Source organism: Myripristis murdjan, chromosome 19, assembly GCF_902150065.1.
Source record: "Myripristis murdjan chromosome 19, fMyrMur1.1, whole genome shotgun sequence".
NCBI classification, from domain to species: Eukaryota; Metazoa; Chordata; class Actinopteri; order Holocentriformes; family Holocentridae; genus Myripristis; species Myripristis murdjan.
This window is the reverse complement of record NC_043998.1, coordinates 28848140-28873361: the sequence shown is the minus strand read 5'-3', so window position 1 is coordinate 28873361 and position 25222 is coordinate 28848140. Positions and strand designations below refer to the sequence as shown.

At 43.4% G+C, this 25222-nt stretch overlaps 1 protein-coding gene across 1 annotated transcript in view; it reads left to right on the top strand.

Moving 5' to 3' along the window:
• The first annotated feature begins 9577 nt into the window (after positions 1-9577).
• Positions 9578-25222, top strand: part of jakmip3 (Janus kinase and microtubule interacting protein 3) — a 47219-nt gene continuing 31574 nt past the window's right edge. Inside the window, exons 1-4 of the mRNA XM_030078632.1 lie at positions 9578-9712; positions 12580-12822; positions 13082-13321; positions 16557-16757. Of these exons, the coding sequence (XP_029934492.1) occupies positions 9578-9712; positions 12580-12822; positions 13082-13321; positions 16557-16757 (819 nt within the window). The remainder of the gene's footprint in view (positions 9713-12579; positions 12823-13081; positions 13322-16556; positions 16758-25222) is intronic.

The following is a 25222-nucleotide window of genomic DNA, read 5'->3' as shown; positions in this document are numbered from 1 at the left end:
TATCAGCACACTCCATTCATTCACTCTTCAAATTGGGAACCAGAACAGGCCGGACTGCACCAACATCTACAGACAACCATCAGGACAGACAGACGGGCTCTGCGGAATTATCGGCCCCCGGCGGATGTCCCTGACAACCTGTCGGGGGCCGAACGCAGAGCCCTGACAGAATTGGCAAATAATCCAAATATCATCATCAAACCTGCAGACAAAGGATCAAAAACAGTAATCATGGACAGACAAAATTACCTTCTGGAAGCTAATAGACAATTACACAACACCAAATACTACAGACTTTTGGACAACCCCATTCAACCCCACACCCAGACACAACTTCGCACAATAATTCAGACCCTCTACACCAAAAAGTACATTTCTGCCAAACAAAAAGACTTCTTATTCGGACCAGACCACCCACGACCCAGATACTTTTACCTGTTACCCAAAATTCACAAAGAACCACAGACCTGGACGGTTCCCTTTGAAGTTCCTCCCGGCAGACCGATCATATCTGACTGCAACAGCTCCACATACAATATATCAAGATATATAGACCATTTTCTAGGCCCCCTCTCCACACGTCACCCCAGTTATGTTAAAGACACGTATCATTTCTTGGAGCGCATTCGACCCATGGCTGTCCCTACCTCAGCCTTTTTATTCACCATAGACATAGACAGCTTATATACAAACATCAACACACAACTGGGCATACAAACAATACAGAAAATTTTCAATACATATCCAGATCCAAAAAGACCGGACAAGGAACTGTTACAACTCATCCAACTCTGTCTCAACAATAACGACTTTTTCTTTAATAATCAATATTTTTTACAGATCACCGGGACAGCCATGGGTCAGAGGTTCGCCCCCTCCTATGCTAACCTCTACATGAGCGAGTGGGAGCGAGAAGCCCTGGGTAAATGTCCCCTCAAACCCTCACTCTACCTCAGGTACCTGGATGACATATTTGGAATTTGGCCCCACTCCCTCACACAATTTCACAGCTTCATCCAGACCCTCAATAACCACCATTCATCCATTTCCGTTAAATATACAATAAACCCCACACACATAGACTTTTTAGACACCACAGTTTTTATCAGGGCCCTCAACAAAACACACAACTCTCTACAAACAAAAGTTTATTTTAAACCCACAGACACCCACGCACTACTACACAAATCTAGCTACCACCCCAAACACACATTCCGCGGACTCATCAAATCCCAACTCATCCGGTTTCACAGAATCTGCTCAAACATTGAAGATTTTCACACAGCCACCAATACACTCTTCCAAAGCCTCAGATCCAGAGGCTACTCAAAAAGATTCCTCCGTTACATCAAGAACTCCACCCTGGCCTCTCTCGCTCCCACTCGCTCATCGCCTCCCAGCACCCCAGCCCAGGTCCAGGGATCCGAGCCGTCGCCTCCCTCCCCCTACCTGAACCAAGGTCTGTATCCCTACCCCAACCCCGAACCTAACCCTAATCCTAACCACCCCCCATCCCTCACGCCTAACCCTAACCCCCCTTTCCCCTACCCTAACCAGGGTCTGTATCCTCCCTCCCACCCTAACCCCACACCCACCCTTTCTCCTAACCCTAACCATCCCCCACCCCTCATGCCTAACCCTAACCCTCCCCCACCCTCAACGCCTAACCCTAACCCCCCTTTCCCCTACCCTAACCAGGGTCTGTATCCCCCCTCCCACCCTAACCCCTTACCCACCCCTTTTCCCAACCCTAACCATCCCCCACCCCCCACGCCTAACCTTAACCCTCCCCCACCCTCTACGCCTAACCCTAACCCCCCTTCCCCCTACCCGAACAAGGGTCTGTATCCCCTCTTCCACCCTAACCCCTCACCCACCCCCTCCCCTAACCCTAACCATTTCCCTTTCCCCACGCCTAACCCTAACCTCCTCCCCTATCCGAACCAGAGTTTGGATCCCCCTCCAGCCCCTAACCCCAAACCCGCCCCCATCCCTAACCCCAACCACTCCCACCCCTCCATGTCTCACCCTAACCCCAACCCCCACCCCAATCCCCCTCCCCCCCCTCCCCCATCCCCATGGAGGTGACCGCTCGGATCCCACCCAGGTACACACAGCTACACCACAACACACACCTCTCTCTCCGCCACATCTCATACCCTTTGTCTCCACCTTCTCCCACAAGATCACAGGATTTCATCAAATAGTCAAACACAATTTCACTAGGTTACAAACACAGCACCCGGCATTCTCCAATCACAAAGTCATATCCGCATACAGAAAACACAAGAGCCTTCAATCCATCCTCATAAGATCCCAGTACACTGACAACAGACCCACTACACAACTCCAATACAGCCACCACTATAAAACCAGAAAATTCATACACAACCCACATACCAAAACTGCACACCCCACATTAGGCTCCCTCTCCATCTCCACCTCCAACGTCATCTACATCATCACCTGCACACTTTGCAATAAACACTACATAGGCGAAACCAAACACTCCATACACACCCGTTTATCACAACACTTGTATAACATTGGGGAAGGTCGACTTGCCACCCCTCTGGTTCAACATTTTCAGACCCATCCACCCACCCATCTCATTGTTTCAGGTTTGGAAAACAACGACCGCTGGACTTGTGGACAGAGGAAGAGGGCAGAAAGGATTTGGATCCACAGGCTGGGGACCACCACGCCAGGAGGACTCAATGCGGACCCTCGCTGAACCACCACCCTGGGCCCTGGCGTGGTCGCCCCCTCCCTGCACCTGCATTAGGGCCTGCACGGATCCCCAAACTCAACAACCCAGAGCAAATGGCCTACTGGTAAGATTCACACCTGTCAACCAGTAGGTCCAAGGTTCAATCCCCCGCTCGGGAGGAGGAGGGACATCCCCTTCAAAAAACAGTGAATTATGTATTTTATTTATTTATTTATTTTATTTATTTATTTATTTATTAGTGGGTTTTAGTGACTGGCAGAGGGATTTTAATTTTCTTAATAATATTTTATCAGCTCGTGTGTGCTTTTCTTTATATATTCTTATATATATGTTTGCTGTGTTGTTTTTAGCACTTATTTATATATAATTTTATAGCACTTATGATTGAGCACTTTTGATTGTTGTGTGTATATTTTAGCACTTATTTTAAATCCCCTATCCCCAGCCACTATACTCCACTGATTATGCACTTATTAATAATTTTATTTATTTTATCCAATTATTAACTGTTGGGATGTCCCCCCTCCCCCGTCCCCTGGGGATCCGTGCAGCCAGGACTGGAGGAGGGTCCGACCCCACACCTAGGTGGGGCTCGGGCCCCCCCCCAGATCCAAATAAATTATTGGTAAGAATTACAAAGCAGCTCCCCTCTTCCTCTGTCCGGATGCTCTGCCTGGGGACCAAAACCCTGGTCCTTGGGAGGAACTATAACCCCCTTTCTCCTTTCCCCTTCCCCTTCCCACCCAGATCAGTCGGCCAGCGCAAATAAATTATAACCTTAACCAATAACCCCAACCCTAACCCAACCCTAACCCTGACCCTGAACCCTAACCCTAACCCTAACCCTACCCCTAACCCCTAACCCCTAACCCCTAACCCCTAACCCTAAACCCTAAACCCTAAACCCTAACCCTAACCAACTCACAGTCTATACCTAAACCTAACCTTTCCCTAACCCTAACCTCCCACCTCCTTACCTAAATTCTCCTCCCGGTTATGCCCAATCCTAACCCTTCCCTAAACTTAACCAACCCCAAAACAACCACCTAAACCTAACCTTTTCCTAACCCTAACCCCCCTGATAGTGGGCCTTATCCTACCCAAACCCCCCCTCCCTTGCGCGTATAGCATGGAGGACACTAGACCTCCCGTCGAACCCCTCTAACCCTAACAACTAACCAAGTCATCGGACCTATGCGATAGTTGGGGAATTTGGGAGGAAAAGAGGACCTTTTAGTACGGGTCCTATCCCTCCAATGACCCCATAAAACGAAACGTAGACTTAGCAACAGGATTAGGCCCCCAATTTGTTGCAACATCTATCTATATAAGTGATTGGAGGGTAGGAGGTGAGCCCATGGGCCGACCATAGCCTGACAGTTTCTGAAGCCCAGTCCAGGGAATCGGAGCTGCCATGTGGGTTCACATTATCTCCTTAACTCAGTCCACGCATGGTGTTCTTCAGGGCTTTGGCATGTCCAGTAACGTACGAGGGCCAGTGCCTTTTAACTCGAAAACTCACAACTATGCCGCTTGTACTACCGAAATTGGAGATGAAGTTGGTGTGAGATATCGTGTTCCATCTAACCCTAACCTAACCCTAACACACACACACACACACACACACACACACACACACTCTCACACACACACACACACAACACACACACACACAACACACACATACCCTTACATTACACACATATTTTTACAAAAAAACACACACTACACACACACACACACGCACTCGCACTCGCACTCTCCCACCCCATTTAACCCCCCATCAAAAATCCTAACTAAAAAATGAGATAAACTCTCTCATTGTGACAGAAAACGAAAGGTTTCGAAGAAGATAGCCCTGGCAAGGGGGAGGAGCCCGGGGAAACCCCTCACGTTGGCTCAGACTAGCAAAGGAGAAACAGCTCTTGCTTTCAAAAAAACGAAAGGTTCCGAAGTCGATAGCCCTGGCAAGAGGGAGGAGCCCGGGGAAACTCCTCACTTCAGCTCAGATCAGCGAAGGAGAAACAGCTCTTGCTCTGCAGCTCAGCCAACCTTTTCTATTCTTCTTTTTTTGTGTGCTAGGCCTGAAGAAGACCCCTGTCGGGTCGAAACGTTGCCGTTGGCACACAAATATATTGGCCAATTTTATTTCATTTTAGTTTTTTGATAAACTTTTCCTAAAAAAATTAAAAAATAAAAAAATAATAAAAAAATAAATATAAAAAAATAAAAAATAATAAAAAAACAAAGAATTTCATTTTATTTCAGTTTCAATTAAAAACAAGTTTATTTACAACCTTTTATTTCATTTCATTTACATACATATTTGATTTCATTTTTTAAAAAAATAAATAAAAAAATAAAAAATAATAAAAAACAAAGAATTTCATTTCATTTTAGTTTCAATTAAAAACAAGTTTATTTACAACCTTTTATTTCATTTCATTTCATTTACATACATATTTGATTTCATTTATTTTGGGATACACATCAATAAATAAATAAATAACTTCATAGAAACAATAAATAAATAAATAAATAAATAATTCATATTGATATAAATATATACAATTTCTAGAAAAACAAAGGTGGTTATTAATATATAACAAAGCCTCAATTTGCAAAACAACAAACATGACCCATCGGGAGGAGGATTGGACTCTGGTGCGCTACGGTAGGAGAGGTGGCCGTGGACGCACCCAATCCCAGGAGGATAGGGTGTCCTGGGGGAGGGCCCGTGCACCCCCTGTCCCTTTCGGGGGACAGGCACATTCCCCTCGACCTAACCTTAACCAGACCTAGATTTGGTACCTAAACCTAACCCAAAAACCTAACCTTAACCTGGACCCTAACCTTATCCAAACCCTAACCTTAACCAGACCTAGATGGTATACCTAAACCTAACCTCAACCCTCTCCTATTTTAACCCTAACCTTCCCCAGACCCTAACCTTGACCAATCCTAGATCCCATACCTAAACCTAACCTTAACCCTCCTTCATCTATACCCTAACCTTAATGAAACCCTGACCTCAACCAGACCTACATCTGGTACCTAAACCTACCTAAAAACCTAACCTTAACCTTACTCCTTACCTTTTTGCTGGGGAGTGGGGGGGAGGTGTGCATGGGGGCCTATGCCGGCGGGAGAGGTACGCACTGCAGACGTGGCGTCCCTCTCTACCTCTGTGCTCCTCCTCCTTTTCTTCCTCTTTCCTCTAGGGACCAAAACATGTGATAGGACAGATTTAGACTGACATGCGCCGGCCCGTGCTACGCCTTCGGTCTCTGCCCGCGTCTAACAGACAACGGCAACTGTGGTGTGAGAGTGCATCACAGGGAGATCGTTGGGAACCGTTAGGGTTAGGGTTAGGGTTAGGTACACGGGTTACACGGAACCCCCATCCCCCCACTGACCCCAGAAAGCGATCTCAAGCCGTAGACTTATGATTAGAACTAGGCCCCCAATTTGTTACAACACGTTATGACCTGAGGGTAGGGGGTGACTCCATAAGGCTGGACCAAGTCTGACAGTTCCTGAATCCCAGTCCCGGGCATCAGGTTCTGCCACATGGTATCACACTAACCCCGAACCTTGGTTAAGACGTGGTGTTCTTCAGGGTTTTGGCAGCCCAGTAACGTGCGAGGGCCAGTGCCTTTTAACCTGAAAACTCACAACTATGCTGCTTGTACTACCGAAATTGGAGATGAAGTTGGCGTGAGATATCGAGTTCCATCTAACCCTAACCTAACCCTAACCCTAGATAAGGGATTACCAACTGATTTGTCCCGGTATGAGCCGTTGGAGCCCCTTCTTCACAGAGAGCACCAGATCACCACCGACAGTCTGATCCACCCCACCCTCCAGTTCCTGCACAACCCCGTCCAGCACGACTCCCTCTGGGCTCTGCTGTAACCAACCCGACCGTCTGCCATCACCTGCATGCAACTCCCACCTACAGCGAGACCTGCCCAGGCCCAGGCAGGTGCTCCAGTGCTCTGTTTGCTCAGCCCCTGTTGCATTCATTACTGCTATACTTAGAATTGGTTTATCTTCTGTTTCTCAAACTCAGTGTTGAGAAAGACATAGCATAACCTTCCAGATACAGAGTGGTTACCTGTCCACTAACATTACAGTTTGGTGTTACAGCATAATTATGTCCTCCGCTCTTTTGCCTTGCCATCCATTTCCTTTTTGTTTCTTTTGTTTGTTGTTGTTCGTCCTGTTTATTTATATGTCATACATTAGTTGTTTATCATTACTAGTTGTAGTAGCTAATAAAGTGTTAAATTCATGTCAGTTGTGCGATTGTTTTGTGAGTGGAAATCTTGATCCTTATTTGGAAAAGATCTGCCTGCCTGTCAGTTTATTATAGCATATGTTCTTAATGCCCAAGCTATCATTTTTGCAGAGTAATATTCCCGATGTGAACTGCTCACCTTCCTGATCACCAGAAGACGTAGTTCAAATCCTGTATTACTAGACTTATTATTACACTTACGGTTACAGGTTACAGTTAGGGTTATCAATCATCGCTTTTATTGTGATGCACAAATTATTATAAATAATTTTCCCTATCATTTATGAAAGCCTAATCAAGCAAGTATCCTACAATCCTGAACTCCACACACATCAATCCATTCAATAACATATAAAAAAGAACCAAAGTCAGCAAGTGAGATTCTGATCAAATTTCATTTTCATTTTCGTTTGTTTCAAGGTTCTGATTGTAGTTTGGAAAATTACATTAAGATTTCTCCATGAATCCATAAGATTTCTACAAATCTACATGTCTGCCATCTTTCTACATCTCTGTCCTCTTTACACAGAGTGCAGCTGTGTGTGTGTGTGTGTGTGTGTGTGTGTGTGTGTGTGTGTGTGTGTGTGTGTGCGTGCATTGGGGGGCATTTCTTTCTCTTCTTTCTCTGACAATTGAGCTTTGTCTTCATCTCACTTATTCTTTTCACACACACACACACACACACACTCTCTCTCTCTCTCTCTCTCTCACACACACACACACACACACACACACACACGCATACACACACACACACACACTCTCTCTCTCTCTCTCTCTCTCACACACACACACACACACACACACACACGCGCGCGCGCGCGCGCATACACGCACGCACACACACACACGCCGGCTCTGACACACTGAGGAAGGCAGGGGGAGGGGGAGGGGATGGATGACGATAGCAGAGGCTGCAGAGATGCTAGTAGCATCGACACAGACTGACAGGAAGCTAGCTACAGAGCAGCTAGCATCACTAGTGCAGACAGACAGATAGACAGACAGGCAGAGGGCCAGACAGAGAAAGAGAGAACCAGGCAGAGAGACAGACAGGCAGGGAGAAGGAGAGAGAGACAGGTATAGAAGCACTCAGACTAACAGTTAGCTGTAGCATGCTAACTAGCTAGCATGCTGTGGATAGGAGTCTAGCACTGCTAACTTCTTGGCACACACACTAATCCTAACACACACACACACACACACACACACACACACACACACTGATGCAGTGTCCAAGGCTTCCTGCTGAATGGTGAGTCAAACCAATGGAAGATGTGCATCTTTGACAGGTGCTGTGTGTGTGTGTGTGTGTGTGTGTGTGTGTGTGTGTGTGTGTGTGTGTGTGTGTGTGTGTGCGTGCGTGCGTGCGTGTGTGTGTGCGTGTGCGTGTGTGTGCATGCATGCATGTATGTTTCCATGCATGTCTGTGTGTGTGTGTGCTGCACAGGTGTTTTGAAGCTGTAGGATGCAGCTCACCACAGACATGAACAACATCTCTGTTACTGACCACAGCAGTGTGTGTGTGTGTGTGTGTGTGTGTGTGTGTGAGAGAGAGAGAGAGAGCGAGAGAGGTAAATGAACTAAGATGGCTGCCATAGAGTGTTGATTGTGTTGTCGTGGAAACAAACATGTTTCTATCATGTAGCTGTTAATACCAGTGTTGTGTTGGTTTCCATGACAGCATCAGTGTTTATTGTACATCTGCAGTATTACTACAGTTTTATTACAGTTTAACTACAGTGCTACAGTTTTATGACAGTTTTACTACACTGGTCCTTCTGTAACACTGCACATGCTCAGATGAATGTTTACTGACCAATCAGCTGCAGCTCCAGTTTCTCTGCTCACCAACTGCATCTGCTGTTTTTAAAAATGTCTTTTTAAAAACAGTTATGGATCACTGACAGCTAACTAATTTGTTTCTCTGTTCTGTTGTTTGATGTTTAAACCCTGCACTTTTCATTTTGTGGTTGTGGAGCCTCAGAGCAGAAGCCTCATGTCTGTTTCTGTTCTGTCCATTGATGTCATGGCTGTCCACTCACTGTCCCATGAGCCCTGTGGACAGACAGTACACTTGATTCATTTGTTTTGTAACTTGTTAAACAGGTGAGATTTGCCCTCAGGTGTGTCAGTAGCATTATCCAAGCCCGTTTACGTTGGAGAGAAAAAGTTATTTGTAGTTATATATCTAATAAGTAGATATAGCATGTTTTATATAACCTAAGTTGAGGCACTTTTGTCATTATACTCTGTGAATGTGTACATTTTATAAATCACTGTATTTATGTCTGTATCTGCTGGTGGGCCTTCACAATAAGAGCAGGCATAATAAAATGTTAATCCCTCTACAGGAGAGACTTAATGTTATTGCTTGGAAATAAATATCTGCACCAAAAATGTTCATAAAAAAATGTGCATATATATCAGCATCTGTGTGTGTGTGTGTGTGTGTGTGTGTGTGTGTGTCCACAGGTACAGATGTAGCTGAACTGTAGATTGACAGACAAGTTGTTGGGGGTGGAGCTTGCTGGGGGGAGGGAGGGATGTCAAAACGGGGGTCAGGGGGGCGAGGGAGGGGGGAACGACCTGACGCCATGGCAACCCTTCAGGCAGCCAATGAGGAACTGAGAGCAAAACTCACCGACATCCAGATAGAACTACAGCAGGAGAAGAACAAGGTAATAGAGACTCCAAAAGGCCCATTACAATACACAGTGTTAATACTACTACTGCTGCTGTACTACTACCACTACTGCATTTGATGCTGTTAGTAGTACTGATACTGCTAACCTGAGTACATCTGCTACTTCGATTAGTGCTGCCAACATTCTTGCCCCTCTGTTTGTTCATGTGTTACCATGGCTACATAATTACTTAAGTACAGCATACTGTCCTCATGTTTATAGCTGTGGTCTACAGGCAGAGAGGGTCTCAGGGTTACAATTACAAGATGATGCAAATGTTTCTGATACTGTGTCATCCAAAGTTAGCTTGACTTTAGTCCAGAGAGCACTGACGCGCTAACAATGACACTGACACTGACTGGAACACTGTCACTGACTCTGACTCTGACACTGACTCTGACTCTGACACTGACTCACTGTAACACTGACACTGACTGTAACACTGTCACTGACTCTGACACTGACACTGACTCACTGTAACACTGACACTGACTGTAACACTGACACTTACTGTAACACTGACACTGACACTGACTGTAACACTGACACTGACACTGACTCACTGTAACACTGACACTGACACTGACACTGACTGTAACACTGACAGTGACAGTGACACTGACACTGACTCACTGTAACACTGTCACTGACTCTGACACTTACACTGACTCACTGTAACACTGACAGTGACACTGACACTGACTGTAACACTAACATTGACACTAACACTAACACTGACACTAACTCTGACACTGACTGTAACACTGACAGTGACACTAACACTGACTCACTGTAACACTAACACTGACACTGACTGTAACACTGACACTGAATGTAACACTGACACTGACACTGACACTAACACAGACAGTGACACTGACACTGACACTGACTGTAACACTGTCACTGACTCTGACTCTGACACTGACTCACTGTAACACTGACACTGACACTGACTGTAACACTGTCACTGACTCTGACTCACTGTAACACACACTGACTGTAACACTGACACTTACTGTAACACTGACACTGACACTGACTGTAACACAGACACTGACACTGACACTGACTCACTGTAACACTGACACTGACAGTGACTGTAACACTGTCACTGACTCTGACACTGACACTGACTCACTGTAACACTGACAGTGACACTAACACTGACACTAACACTAACACTGACACTAACTGACACTGACTGTAACACTGACAGTGACACTAACACTGACTCACTGTAACACTAACACTGACACTGACTGTAACACTGACACTAACACTGACACTAACACAGACAGTGACACTGACACTAACACAGACACTGACACAGACAGTGACACTGACACTGACACAGACAGTGACACTGACACTGGCACAGACACAGACCGTGATACTGACACTGACACTGACACTAACACTGACAGTGACAGTGACACTAACACTGACACTGACAGTGACACTGACACTGTCTGTAACACAGACAGTGACACTGACACTGACTGTAACACTAACACTGACACTAACACAGACAGTGACACTGACACTAACACTGACACTGACACTTACACTGACTGTAACGCTGTCACTGACTCTGACACTGACACTAACACTGACACTAACACTGACACTGACTCACTGTAACACTGACACTGACACTGTAACACTAACACTGACACTAACACAGACAGTGACACTGACACAGACAGTGACACTGACACTGACACTGACTGTAACACTAACACTGACAGTGACAGTGATACTAACACTAACACTGACACTGACACTGACTGTAACGCTGTCACTGACTCTGACACTGACACTAACACTGACACTGACTGTAACACTGACACTGACTGTAACACTGACACTAACACTGACACTGACACTAACACAGACAGTGACACTGACACTAACACTGACACTGACACTGACTGTAACACTAACACTGACAGTGACAGTGATACTAACACTAACACTGACACTGACACTGACTGTAACGCTGTCACTGACTCTGACACTGACACTAACACTGACACTGACTCACTGTAACACTGACACTGATTGTAACACTAACACTGACACTAACACAGACACTAACACAGACAGTGACACTGACACTGACTCACTGTAACACTGACACTGTCTGTAACACTAACACTGACACTGACACTGTCTGTAACACTGACACTGACACTAACACTGACACTAACACAGACAGTGACACTGACACTGACTGTAACACTAACACTGACACTAACACAGACAGTGACACTGACACTGTCTGTAACACTAACACTAACACTGACACTGACACTGACTGTAACGCTGTCACTGACTCTGACACTGACACTAACACTGACACTAACGCTGACACTGACTCACTGTAACACTAACACTGACACTGACAGTAACACTAACACTGACACTAACACAGACACTAACACAGACAGTGACACTGACACTGACTCACTGGAACACTGACACTGTCTGTAACACTAACACTGACACTGACACTGTCTGTAACACTAACACTGACAATAACACTGACACTAACACAGACAGTGACACTGACACTGACTGTAACACTAACACTGACAGTGACAGTGATACTAACACTAACACTGACACTGACACTAACACTGACACTGACAGTGACACTGACACTGACTGAGACTGAGACTGACACTGACACTAACACTGACACTGACTAAGACTGACAGTGACACTGACACTGACTGAGACTGACTCTCGCCAGGCGTTCGTGCTGTTTGGACAAATTAAAGAAACTCAGAATATGCCTGACTTCCTGTCTTTCTGTCCCTCTAACCTGTCTGTCTATATGACCTGTCTGTCTGCAGGTCAGCCGTCTGGAGAGAGAGAAGAGTCAGGAGTTGAAGGCGGAGCATCACCGGGCGACGGTTGCAGTGACGGAGCTGAAGACAAAACTTCACGAGGAGAAGCAGAAGGAGCTTGCGCTGACCAGGGAGACGTTGCTACGGCAACATGAGATGGAACTGATGAGAGTCATCAAGATCAAAGACGGAGAGATTCAGCGTCTGAATGGCCTGGTGCTCACGCTGAGGGACGCGTCCACTGATAAGGTCCTGACTCATCTACACCTGTCTGTCTGTCTAACCTGTCTGTGTATCTGTCTGTCTGTCCATCTCTCTGTCTGTCTCTCTAACCTCTCTGCCTGCCTGCCTGTCTGTCTGTTGATCTAACCTGTCTGTCTGACAGAGAAGGATTAGTCTAGATTATCTAGATCTATTTCAGCCAGCTAGCTACTGAACCTGTAATGTCTTATAAATGGCACATGACAAAACAAGTGTAGTAATAAAGCCCTGCCCCCTCCATGTCCAGGTGAGGAGTGCCCTGCTGGCCGAGGCTGAGGAAGCAAGGAGGAGCTGGGAGTCAGAGCGTTGTCGCCTCCAGCAGGAGGCGCTGGAGCTGCGAGGAGCCAAACGGAGCGCAGAGGAGGCTCTGGCATCGGCTCAGCAGGCCTGCCAGGCCAGAGCAGCCGAACTGCGATCGGCTCATCATCAACACCAGGAGGAGCTGAACAAGACCAAGAGAGACTGTGAGCGAGAGATACGCCGACTGGTACGAGTCAATCCTCATTCATCATACTCAGCTTCTCTGTTTGATTCAGCTCAGTGCTGTTAGCTCACACTGAATCTGTCTCATTCAGTAATCAGTTACATAAAAAACAGTGTTAAGAATTGTAAATGATTTGATTCAAAGCATTTCATATTGATTGTGTTTATATCTGTTTTAGCTGATCAATGCAGGTGAATCACCACAATATATAATCAATGGATAATATAATGAATGACTCATTACAGCTTTAATAACAAACAGATATATATCACATAAATGATCTTGACAGTATCAGTAAGACCAGTTCATCTCTATTCCCAACATGAAACCAGTTTCTGGCCAGATCCAACATGGCTGCAGGTCAGTAGGATTATATGAGAAAAGTTGTTTTGAGAGTAGAAACACGTCGAGACTTCAGGATTTTATTTGGAAGAAACAGTGGTGTCCTTCACTAATATCTGTTGCCTGGGTTTTGGACAAGAGAAGCCGAGGCAAATCTGCAGGCCTGGTGACTGCACCGCACTAATGACCATCAATGTGCACGTGCACATGTACGTGCATGTGACATCATACAGAGTTGCCGTGTGAAATACAATAGCCACAAACTGACATGTTTATTTTGTACAGCTTTATGCTTTATAATTGTTTTTATATAATTTCAATTGTACATTTCATTATTCATTTGCCTTTATAATTAAAATCCATTTTGTTGCTTTCTTTAAATATAGTTTTTATGTAAATTTGCATTTTTCCATATTTTCTGCCCTTTACATACTTATCAGGATATCCTCATTTACCGAAGGAGATTTCAGCAGCAACACTGAAGAGTCGATAGACAAAATTAAAACAGCTTACTAAGACACTCTGTGAGTGAGATGAATTATTACAGATATACCAGTGTGCTGTGCTCTACGTTTGTGATGAAACAGAAATTCCAACATGTTCAGAGGTGAAGTGGTGACGACCACATCAGTGTTGGACAAGATCAGATGCTGCATAAAACCATTTAACAGCTCATTAACACAGAAATTAAAATCCCAAACCATGATCATCAAGGTTTAGAGGAATAGAATTCAGAATTAAAAGGTCTGTTTGGTTTAGAGGGATGAAAACTGGACTGACATAAATCAACAGTTGATGTAAGGACCTCAAAACCTTTATTTAATTACAATCAGATTTAAACAAATAAGCAAACAAACAAAAAATCAGCCACAGAAGCTCAGGCAGCTTGAAACAACATTTACTCAACATTAACCAGACATGTCACTCCACCATTTACAAAGTTACGTGAAACTATATGTCACTAACTCATAAGTACAGCATGTACAAGTACTTAAACATAATAAGCAAATATTATTTTTATGTTTATGAATTATTAGAAAAATTGTAATTAACATACATTTTTGGACATATTTGTGATTTGTTTACAAGCATACATAAGTATAGGGATATGAACTATGAAATATTTTCAATGCCCTATGAATATGTTGTTAAAGAACATTGTTATAAAGTGTTCTGTTGAGGCCATATCCATAATCGTATATTTTTAATTTATACTGAAGACACGCAAATCTACATTCAGGAACGTGCTCACCGTCTTTTGATGTTAAAGTTTAGATATGAACATCTGAAGGAACATGTACTGTTTTTTCCTTACCTGGAGTATTTATTTATTTATTTATGACTGTATGATCACAGTCTACATGCAGGTGGAAGCGTTAAGACATTAGGGCTCGGACGATCTCCATATTCGATATCAAGATATTCAGGTTCCCATTCACTTTGTATTGTAATTCTTAAGTATTGCGATTTGATATTATGATTTATTGTGATTTTTATTTACTTTTTTACAATTAGTTAATCATACATTCCTAGAAAGTTTATCATGAGTCATATTTCCAAAAACAGTGCATATCATGTATGTAAGTACTAAGAATTTAAGCATTTAATTATTGCTATTTGATATTTTGATGTATTGTGATTTTTTTCAAAAATCTTATCTACTCAGGAATTAAAAAACAATTAAAAAAAAAAATCATGATATGTAAGTGAATCAATTTTTCGCAGCCCTACATGGGCTGATCTCACAGTAATTAAATATTTTTCAGTGTCTTTAATTCAAGTTTTAGAAACCATATCATCAAATTCAAAGGCAAATATATTGAAACAAACTGAGCTGCTCTAAAATGTCTGACAGCAGCAGACATGGCGGCGGTGGAGGAGGTCATGATAATGGAGCTGCTGCAAAGAAGCAGGAGAGGAGGCGGCGCTGTGGAGTCACGGTGCTGCTGCTCCATTTTGTTGGTATTCGGAAGCTTCCTGAAAACACAGGAAATGAACAGTGAAGAGACATCTGTATCCACATGTGTATTTAACGTTGGGCATAAATGAGCCTTAAAACACTTTTGCACCATGTTGGATTTGATACGTTCCTTAACAACAAAAGAACCAGTGACAGTTTTGGGAACGAGGCGAGTTAAGAACTCAGAGGAATCCGGTTCTGTTGAGGTCAAGATCCTCCAAATGATCCAGGGTTTTTCCTTTTCATTGGCCAAATCAAACACCAATCACATTCCATCCATCCCACACTATCAAACATGCCAAGACCCTAGAGACCCCGCCCCCACACAGACCCCGCCCCCAACATAGACCCTGCCCTCCAATACTGACCTCATCATCTTCTGTTTCTTGTCTTGTGTTAAATGTTTTTTTCTTGGACTTCTTGCTTCTTGCTGTTTCTTTGTTTTTTGTTTTGTTTGTATTGCCTTTTTATCATTATCATCATCATCATCATCATCATCATCATTATTATTATTATTATTATTATTATTACCGTTGTTGTTGTCTTCAGTTTTAAATTTTGTGTGTATGACTGTACATCGTCCTTAATAAAATGTATTATTATTATTATTACTATTGTTATTAGCATCATTATTGTTATTCTTATCTTTATTTTTTGTTTCCTATCATTTCAATAATTATTCATATTTTTAATGTAAATATCCATTAATTTTTGCTAATTTGGTCATTATCTTTTTTCACGTCATGTTTTGGAACAAAATCAGGTTTCCGAGGTTTCTGTCTGCCTGTCCTGATGTTTGAGATAAAACTAAACACCTGAGCTGACTGGCCTCCCCTGTGTGTCTGTGTGAGATCAAGCTACAACAGAGCTGACTAACCCTTTAACCTTTAACCTGTCTGTGTGCCTGTCTGTCTGTCTGCCTGTCTGTCTGTCCAGATGGATGAGATAAAGCTTAAGGACAGAGCTGTGAGTGTATTGGACAAAGCCCTGGGGCTGCAGGCTGGCCACGCCCACCGCCTCCAGCTGCAGACTCAGGCTGCCGAGCAGCAAATCGCAGCCTTGAGAGACGCACAGAGAGCGGGGCTAAACCACCCTGGCCCCGCCCCTAACACCACCCTTAACACATCTTCACACATTGTAAGACCCTCCTCTTCCTCATCTTTTTAACTGCACCCCCGACATATTTCTTTTATCAAAAAACATGGAAAACATCTTCATGGTGCTTGTATCCAACTTCACAGTACTTGAAGCACGACATGAAGTACTGCACGAAGCACTGCTTATGATGTATTACAGTTTGTACTACATGATACACCACATACTGTACTACATGATACTATAAGCATAGCAGTTGGAGTATTACAGTATGCTTGGTGTAGTAAGACTGGTTAGGGTTTGGGGGTCAGGGGTCGTAAGGGTCGTGAGGCTAACAACCCTTTTAATTCCGGAGTTAGGGTTAGGTGGGATTTTATTTTAAAAGGGTTAGTTCAAAATTTTGTATTTGTTTGCTGATACTGTGGAAACCGCTTGTAGTGATCACATCTGTCCTGGCCAAACCATACAGCTGGGTTCTAACCCTCACCCTGAGACTGAACTGAGTTCTAACCCTCACCCTGAGACTAAACTGGGTTCTAACCCACACCCTGAGCATGAACTGGATTCTAACCCTCACCCCAGACCCTCTCTGCCCTTGTTCCTGTCTAATAAAGCAGAAATGCCCTAAAACTAATCTAAACAAACCTACCAAAGCCTCTGGATTTTAGCTTTTTCTTGTTTTGTCTGTATGCATTTCACTTTATTACACAGCAGACCCCGCCCACCTGCTGTCTCACAGAGCCCTATCCCTTTTCATCTGTTGGAGTAGTGACATCATCATAACCCCGACCCTTCTTAGCTGTTGGAGTAATGACATCATCAGAGTCTGATGGGTTTAAGATTGAGATTATAAACTTTAAAACATTTCGGTACCTCAGCCAGAGCCGATTCTGTCCCAGAACAGTGAGCAAGAGAAGGCCCGCCCCCTGTTCCTGGGTAAGGAAAGCCCCGCCCCCTGCTACCAAGGAGGGAGAAGCCCCGCCCCCTGCTCAGTTTGGATTTTAATGTTTGATGTAACGCAGCTTCTCATAGCAAATGCCATTTTTCATCAAATTGAGCAGCTGTGCCTGATAAGAGACTGGATAGTTTAAATCCAACCTGATCTCACAGAAATCCGTGAAATGAGCACGACCTCTTAACAACGCATTGCGTGCTCCTGGCACATAACCTGTTATAATTACGTCTGGCCACCACAGAAACAGCGTCCACTGAAAGTCAATTAGGATCCGTGTCGTATGGCCACCACGCAAACGCTGTCCACTGAAAGTCAATTTCACGTGGGTGGTAGTTCATAGATCCCGGAAGTGCAAATTTAATCAAAATAAAATAATAAAATAAAAAATAAAAAAATCGCCAGTTTTCTAGACTAGGCCTACCATATTGACCCGCATAAAAGACGACCCTGATTTTAAGATGACCCCTCTTTTTCAAGACCATTTTTTGGAAAATAGGCTACTTTTTATATGGACAAAATCTTGTTTGAATAAAAAAGCCACCGGCCTGCATCAGGCGGGTCGGTCGCGGCACCGGCTGGTACCGCGCCCACCCGGTCAGGTCTGCGGGATCTGACAGGTGAGCGGTCAGTGCCGCGGTCGGCCCGCCTGGTGCCATGGCCGGTAGGAGTAGTATCTAACATGGAAGGGCGCAAGCCAGTAATTTCGCCTAGGGCGGCACATAGGCAGAACCGCCACTGTATAGTTTATAATGTCATCATTTTCATATTTTTCTAGTCCACAAAAATCACATTTTAAGCCATTTTGAAATCAATGAACGAAATTTTATTTTAATCTGAAAAACACCGGCGTTACCAAGGCAACGCGCTTCATGCTACCTGGTGACTCCCGGCTTCTCGGCTTCAAAGACGTCACGCCGTGGGTGGTGGTTCATAGATCCCGGAAGTGCAAATTTAATCGGTATTCTGAAAAAAAGGTCTGATTATTAGCCATAACGTTGTAACCACCCAAGGCAGACTTACCACGAGCTATGAGGATGTGTAACGATGGCATGTGTCCACAAGTCCCGTATAATATCAACTTTATTTTAAGAAAACACGTTTTATTTGCGATATCATATCACGGAGAAGCACTACATTACCCATAATCCTAGTGTTTATCAGCGACGTGTCTGAATCGACAGCTTTCATCAATAAAGTCAATAAAATCTAATAAAGTGCATGAAAGTTGATAATGTGCTGATATGTTACGCCATTGAACACAACCCTTTCAGTCAGCGAAACAGAGCGGGTGGACAAACCGTCGGAACACGTCAAAAATAGCACTAAAGATTTATAGCCTATAGTCTATATATTTTTTTTTTTTTCATAACACATCTTTACTCGTGGTATAAACATAGGCTACATGTTAAGGTTATGCTTTTGCTGTTGAAAAACTACCGTATGTATGGTTTTTAAACCTAAATTCACAATGTTTATCCTAACCCGGAAGAGGGGTACCAGAACTACAATTCGTGCAGAGTTGCAACACACAGAGCTGTCCTGCGCCATAGCTTTTGTAGTTCTAACATGTTATGTCTATTATATGAAGTGGTGATCACTAATTTTGCAATCTTAATCAAAGTTTTTGGGTGTGGGAAGAACGCCTGAATGGTCAGATTTTAATTTTTTTTTTCTTAAGATAGTGAAATCATGTTTTTTCCATGTTTTGACACTAGTCGGTGGCGCCCCCTATTGGTTTGCCATCGGACATGATAGTAGAGGTCAAGAGCTTTCCAAAAATGTTGACCCCATGTCTGTGCCATTTTTTGTTGCTGCACTGTAAGCCTTTAAAAGTGTCTCAGGTGGCCATATTAAGTTAATGGGAAAATCTGAAATATGAAACATTGAGTATTTTATGGGGAAAAAAAGCTTTGAAATGGTCCAAATTGAAAAGTATGACTGTGTATATGACTAACATCAATATTCTAAATAAATTTGGCCATTACATACCCCCTTAAAGAAGTTTGACTGATTTTATCAAGCTTGGCCCTAAAAGAGGTCTGCAGATGTATACCTGAGACAGCCTTGACTTGGAGCATGATGAAAATCAAACTTTGTCACAGAACAACAATGAAGACATCGTTTGAAAGGTCTTGACCTATGGAGTAACATATCTCAGTGTGAGACCAGTGGGCAGTTCCTGCTCCCCACAAGTGCCCTTAGAACCTTGCACCTGAGACACTTTTAAAGGCTTACAGTGCAGCAACAAAAAATGGCACAGACATGGGGTCAACATTTTTGGAAAGCTCTTGACCTCTACTATCATGTCCGATGGCAAACCAATAGGGGGCGCCACCGACTAGTGTCAAAACATGGAAAAAACATGATTTCACTATCTTAAGAAAAAAAAAATTAAAATCTGACCATTCAGGCGTTCTTCCCACACCCAAAAACTTTGATTAAGATTGCAAAATTAGTGATCACCACTTCATATAATAGACATAACATGTTAGAACTACAAAAGCTATGGCGCAGGACAGCTCTGTGTGTTGCAACTCTGCACGAATTGTAGTTCTGGTACCCCTCTTCCGGGTTAGGATAAACATTGTGAATTTAGGTTTAAAAACCATACATACGGTAGTTTTTCAACAGCAAAAGCATAACCTTAACATGTAGCCTATGTTTATACCACGAGTAAAGATGTGTTATGAAAAAAAAAAAAATATATAGACTATAGGCTATAAATCTTTAGTGCTATTTTTGACGTGTTCCGACGGTTTGTCCACCCGCTCTGTTTCGCTGACTGAAAGGGTTGTGTTCAATGGCGTAACATATCAGCACATTATCAACTTTCATGCACTTTATTAGATTTTATTGACTTTATTGATGAAAGCTGTCGATTCAGACACGTCGCTGATAAACACTAGGATTATGGGTAATGTAGTGCTTCTCCGTGATATGATATCGCAAATAAAACGTGTTTTCTTAAAATAAAGTTGATATTATACGGGACTTGTGGACACATGCCATCGTTACACATCCTCATAGCTCGTGGTAAGTCTGCCTTGGGTGGTTACAACGTTATGGCTAATAATCAGACCTTTTTTTCAGAATACCGATTAAATTTGCACTTCCGGGATCTATGAACCACCACCCACGGCGTGACGTCTTTGAAGCCGAGAAGCCGGGAGTCACCAGGTAGCATGAAGCGCGTTGCCTTGGTAACGCCGGTGTTTTTCAGATTAAAATAAAATTTCGTTCATTGATTTCAAAATGGCTTAAAATGTGATTTTTGTGGACTAGAAAAATATGAAAATGATGACATTATAAACTATACAGTGGCGGTTCTGCCTATGTGCCGCCCTAGGCGAAATTACTGGCTTGCGCCCTTCCATGTTAGATACTACTCCTACCGGCCATGGCACCAGGCGGGCCGACCGCGGCACTGACCGCTCACCTGTCAGATCCCGCAGACCTGACCGGGTGGGCGCGGTACCAGTCGGTGCCGCGGCCGACCCGCCTGATGCAGGCCGGTGGCTTTTTTATTCAAACAAGATTTTGTCCATATAAAAAGTAGCCTATTTTCCAAAAAATGGTCTTGAAAAAGAGGGGTCATCTTAAAATCAGGGTCGTCTTTTATGCGGGTCAATATGGTAGGCCTAGTCTAGAAAACTGGCGATTTTTTATTTTTATTTTATTATTTTATTTTGATTAAATTTGCACTTCCGGGATCTATGAACTACCACCCACGTGAAATTGACTTTCAGTGGACAGCGTTTGCGTGGTGGCCATACGACACGGATCCTAATTGACTTTCAGTGGACGCTGTTTCTGTGGTGGCCAGACGTAATTATAACAGGTTATGTGCCAGGAGCACGCAATGCGTTGTTAAGAGGTCGTGCTCATTTCACGGATTTCTGTGAGATCAGGTTGTTTAAATCCTAATGAGGCAGGTTCAAATGCATTCCTAAAAAAAAAAATAAAATCTAAATGGACAATAAGCAAGTTTTTTCAACAGGTTTTGTTTAAGAAGCATTTTAATCCATATTGATCTATATTTAGCAGTTTCCACTGTCATCATTCATTTTTATTTCCACTTTCATTCATTTTCTTGTAACTTTTTATTATTTGCGTGTTAATTTTCTCATCCTTTTTCCCCATATTCTTGAATTTGGTTTAGGTTTAAGGGGTTAAAGGTTAAAGCCCCACCTCAGGCTGCGTTCAGATGCTTTTCACAAGAATTTAAATGTACCAGTATCATCGATCTAACATTAAAATATATCATTGTAATAATTATCATATAGTTCACTTGAAATTTTTGTAATTTTTTTTCTAGCAGTTTTCTTGTAAATATGTTGTTTTGTTTGTTCTTGCCACTTTTTGTTAATGTTATCGAAACGTTTTGCTAATTTGCTAATTGCCCTTTTGCCCATTTTTTTTTTTTTTTTTTAAGAAATCCATCCACCGGATTTAGAAATGCGGTTCATTAGGGTTAAGGGCGTCTTGAATTATAAAAAGCAATTTTCAGTGAAAATTAGGGTTAGGTTTAGGGTTAACCCTAACTCTATGAGCTGTTTCATATCAGCACAAATTTAACAAAGAAAACAATATTTTTTCACAAAATTTGTCCAAATGTGGAGAGTTCCAGCAAAGTGGCTTAGAGTTACAGTAATACACTTTTAACGTCTTTATGAATTTTCTGCTTTACAAAGTCCTCATGTAAGCATGTCTGTGAAGATTCTCAGTCATCCAGGTCATGTTACATAGGCAGAGTAGAGCAAGTCAACTAGACTTTAAGTAGATTTCAGAAGACGTTGCGCTTCTCCTCCAAGAAGCTTCTTCACTTCTGGTAGACTGGCAAAACTCCCAGGTATTTAACCTCTGTGGGGTCGCTGTAAGGTCGTCGATACCAATGGGTGAAGTGCACATGGGTATTAACGATCCTCATCGAGAGTCGTTAGGGTCACATGATGTCGTGAGGTTCACATGATGTCCGTGTGGTCATTTGGGCCTCATGGGACAACGGTCGACAAGTTTTGCCAGTCTACCAGAAGTGAAGAAGCTTCTTGGAGAAGAAACAAAACGTCTTCTGAAATCTACTTAAAGTCCAGTTGACTTGCTCTACTCTACCTACGCCTCATGTAAGCATGCACATGAAGTGTGGCGGTGCATGTAAGCATGTACGTTTGTGTATTTATTTGAATGAATATATAATTTGTTTGGTTGTCATAATAGATGCATGTGTATGACAAAATTTCACCCCTATTATGTAATTTCCAGTTGTGTTTGTTGTTGTTCTTCCTCTTCCTTTTCTCCTCCACCTCCTTCTCCTTCTTCTTCTTCCTCTTCTTTTTCATCTTCTTTGCTAAAATTATCAGGAGCTCAAAGACTATAACCTCTGGTCCTAATCCACAAACTAACCCTTACACTCAGAGTCGTGCGAGTCTCTGCCGCGAGGGGGAGGAGCTGCTCAGCCTCCGAGGTTCTTAAAGTGCAGGCTCAAAAATGAGAGCTTTCTCAGCAGGCAATGTGATACCGCAACTAACCACCAGAAAGCGATCTACACAGAAATGTGTCTATTGAGTGAAAAAAATATTTATATTCAGACATCTGGTCTTCTTTTATTAAAAAATGTGTTAATATGATACACGATATGAACTCTTATTTTCACTGAAGTGTTTGAAAGCAATTAAATTCACATATTCACATAAAGGAAAACATGAGGCAAGCTGTAACAAATGTTTTTAAAACATTTTCTCCTAATATTTGATTAATCTGAAAGGTAATTTCTCAGATAGACTCATATTTTATGGTGTCACTATTCACAAAAATCTGTCTGGGCCAATTACAGCTGGCCTTCATTTACACACACACACACACACACACACACACACACACACACCTTGCGTGATCCTCACTGATACCTCAGTCCAGAGTGTCATCTGACACGCAGGGCGAGGCCTTCAGGGGCGTCAGGACCAGATGAACCAACATGGCCAACAGACAGCCAACTTCATATTTACGTTAAATTATGTTTATGTAACTCCTGAGCTGCGCCCAGCAAGTAGATAAATGATCTGAGATGATAGTTCTACATGTAGCTGCAGTTAGAACAACTGTGATCAACTACGAACAACTTAATCAAATACACTGATTTTACACATCCTAAAGATTTAAGATGTGTTAACCTAAAAAGTTGATTTAATATATATCAATTTGCGTGGTCATTACTGTAAATATACTGTCCTCTAGGTGACGCTTTGGCCGCAGGTAGCTCTACGTGTTTTGGCCGTGCACCTGCACGGCTGCTGGTGGCTAGTGGCTGGGCTAGCAAATGAATCACTGGAAACCAGAATTGAACTCTGACAGCATAAAATCATGCAGGAAGTGAGTTTGGCTTGAAGTTTGTGTTCCATGAGATTCAGCAGCAGCTGCTGTCCGTCCACTGTGTGAAAGGCTTGATTCAGTGTTCAGATAATTCACTGGGATCTATTTTATCGCTCTGAGCTGCTGCTCTGCAGAGCAGCTGGTTCTAAAGGCTTGTCCTGAGTCTCTTCATGAATCCTGGCTGTGTTCTGGGCGTAACCTGCAGTGAACCAATCAGAGGCCGTCTCCCGTCCCCTCTAACAGCCAGGTGTGTCACACCTTGGTGGACTGCTGTTCTAATGGAGGATTCTCCAGGTAAGAAGGAAGGAGACGGAGTGAAAGCTCCCGAGCAGATCAGGACTCCATCTGAGCTCCCTGAGGTGAAGCAGCGTCCCTGCCCTGTGTGTGGGACAAGCAGAGCGGACGCTCGCCGGCGCCCCCTATGGAGGCCACCATCACTGTCTGATGATGAGCTTCAGACAGCAGAGAGACCTGCAGCACTGACCTCAGAGCTGCTGTTTGCTGCTCACTCACTTTCAGCAGCGCAGCAACACTGCTCTGAGGTCAGCTCATTTTCAGAGCAACATGGAGCTCAGAGGGACACGAGAGGCTTTCCACAAGGGGGCGCTGCACGGGGAAACGACACCTGAGCCACGTGGACACTAGAAACGACATATGAGTCGAGTTTGAAGCCACTTTGAGCCGAGAGGAAGATAAAGACCAGTGTGTGTTCACAGGATTGTGTGTGTGTGTTCACAGGATTGTGTGTGTGTTCACAGGATTCAGTGTGTGTTCACAGGATTCTGTGTGTGTTCAGTTTGATTTCTGCCCAATGTATGTTGAAGGTCTGTCACAGTGTCCAACATGCTAGTGACCTACTGCTGTGTGTGTGTGTGTGTGTGTGTGTGTGTGTGGGTGGGTGTGTCTGTGTATATGTGTGTGTGTGTGTATCTGTGTGTGTGTGTGTGTGTGTGCGTGTGTGTGGGTGGGTGTGTCTGTGTATATGTGTGTGTGTGTGTATCTGTGTGTGTGTGTGTGTGTGTGTCTGTGTATATGTGTGTGTGTGTGTGTCTGTGTATATGTGTGTGTGTGTGTGTCTGTGTATGTGTGTGTGTGTGTGTGTGTGTGTGTGTGTGTCTTTGTGTGTGTGTGTATGTGTGTGTGTGTGTGTGTGTGTGTGTGTGTGTGGGTGTGTGTGTGTCTTTGT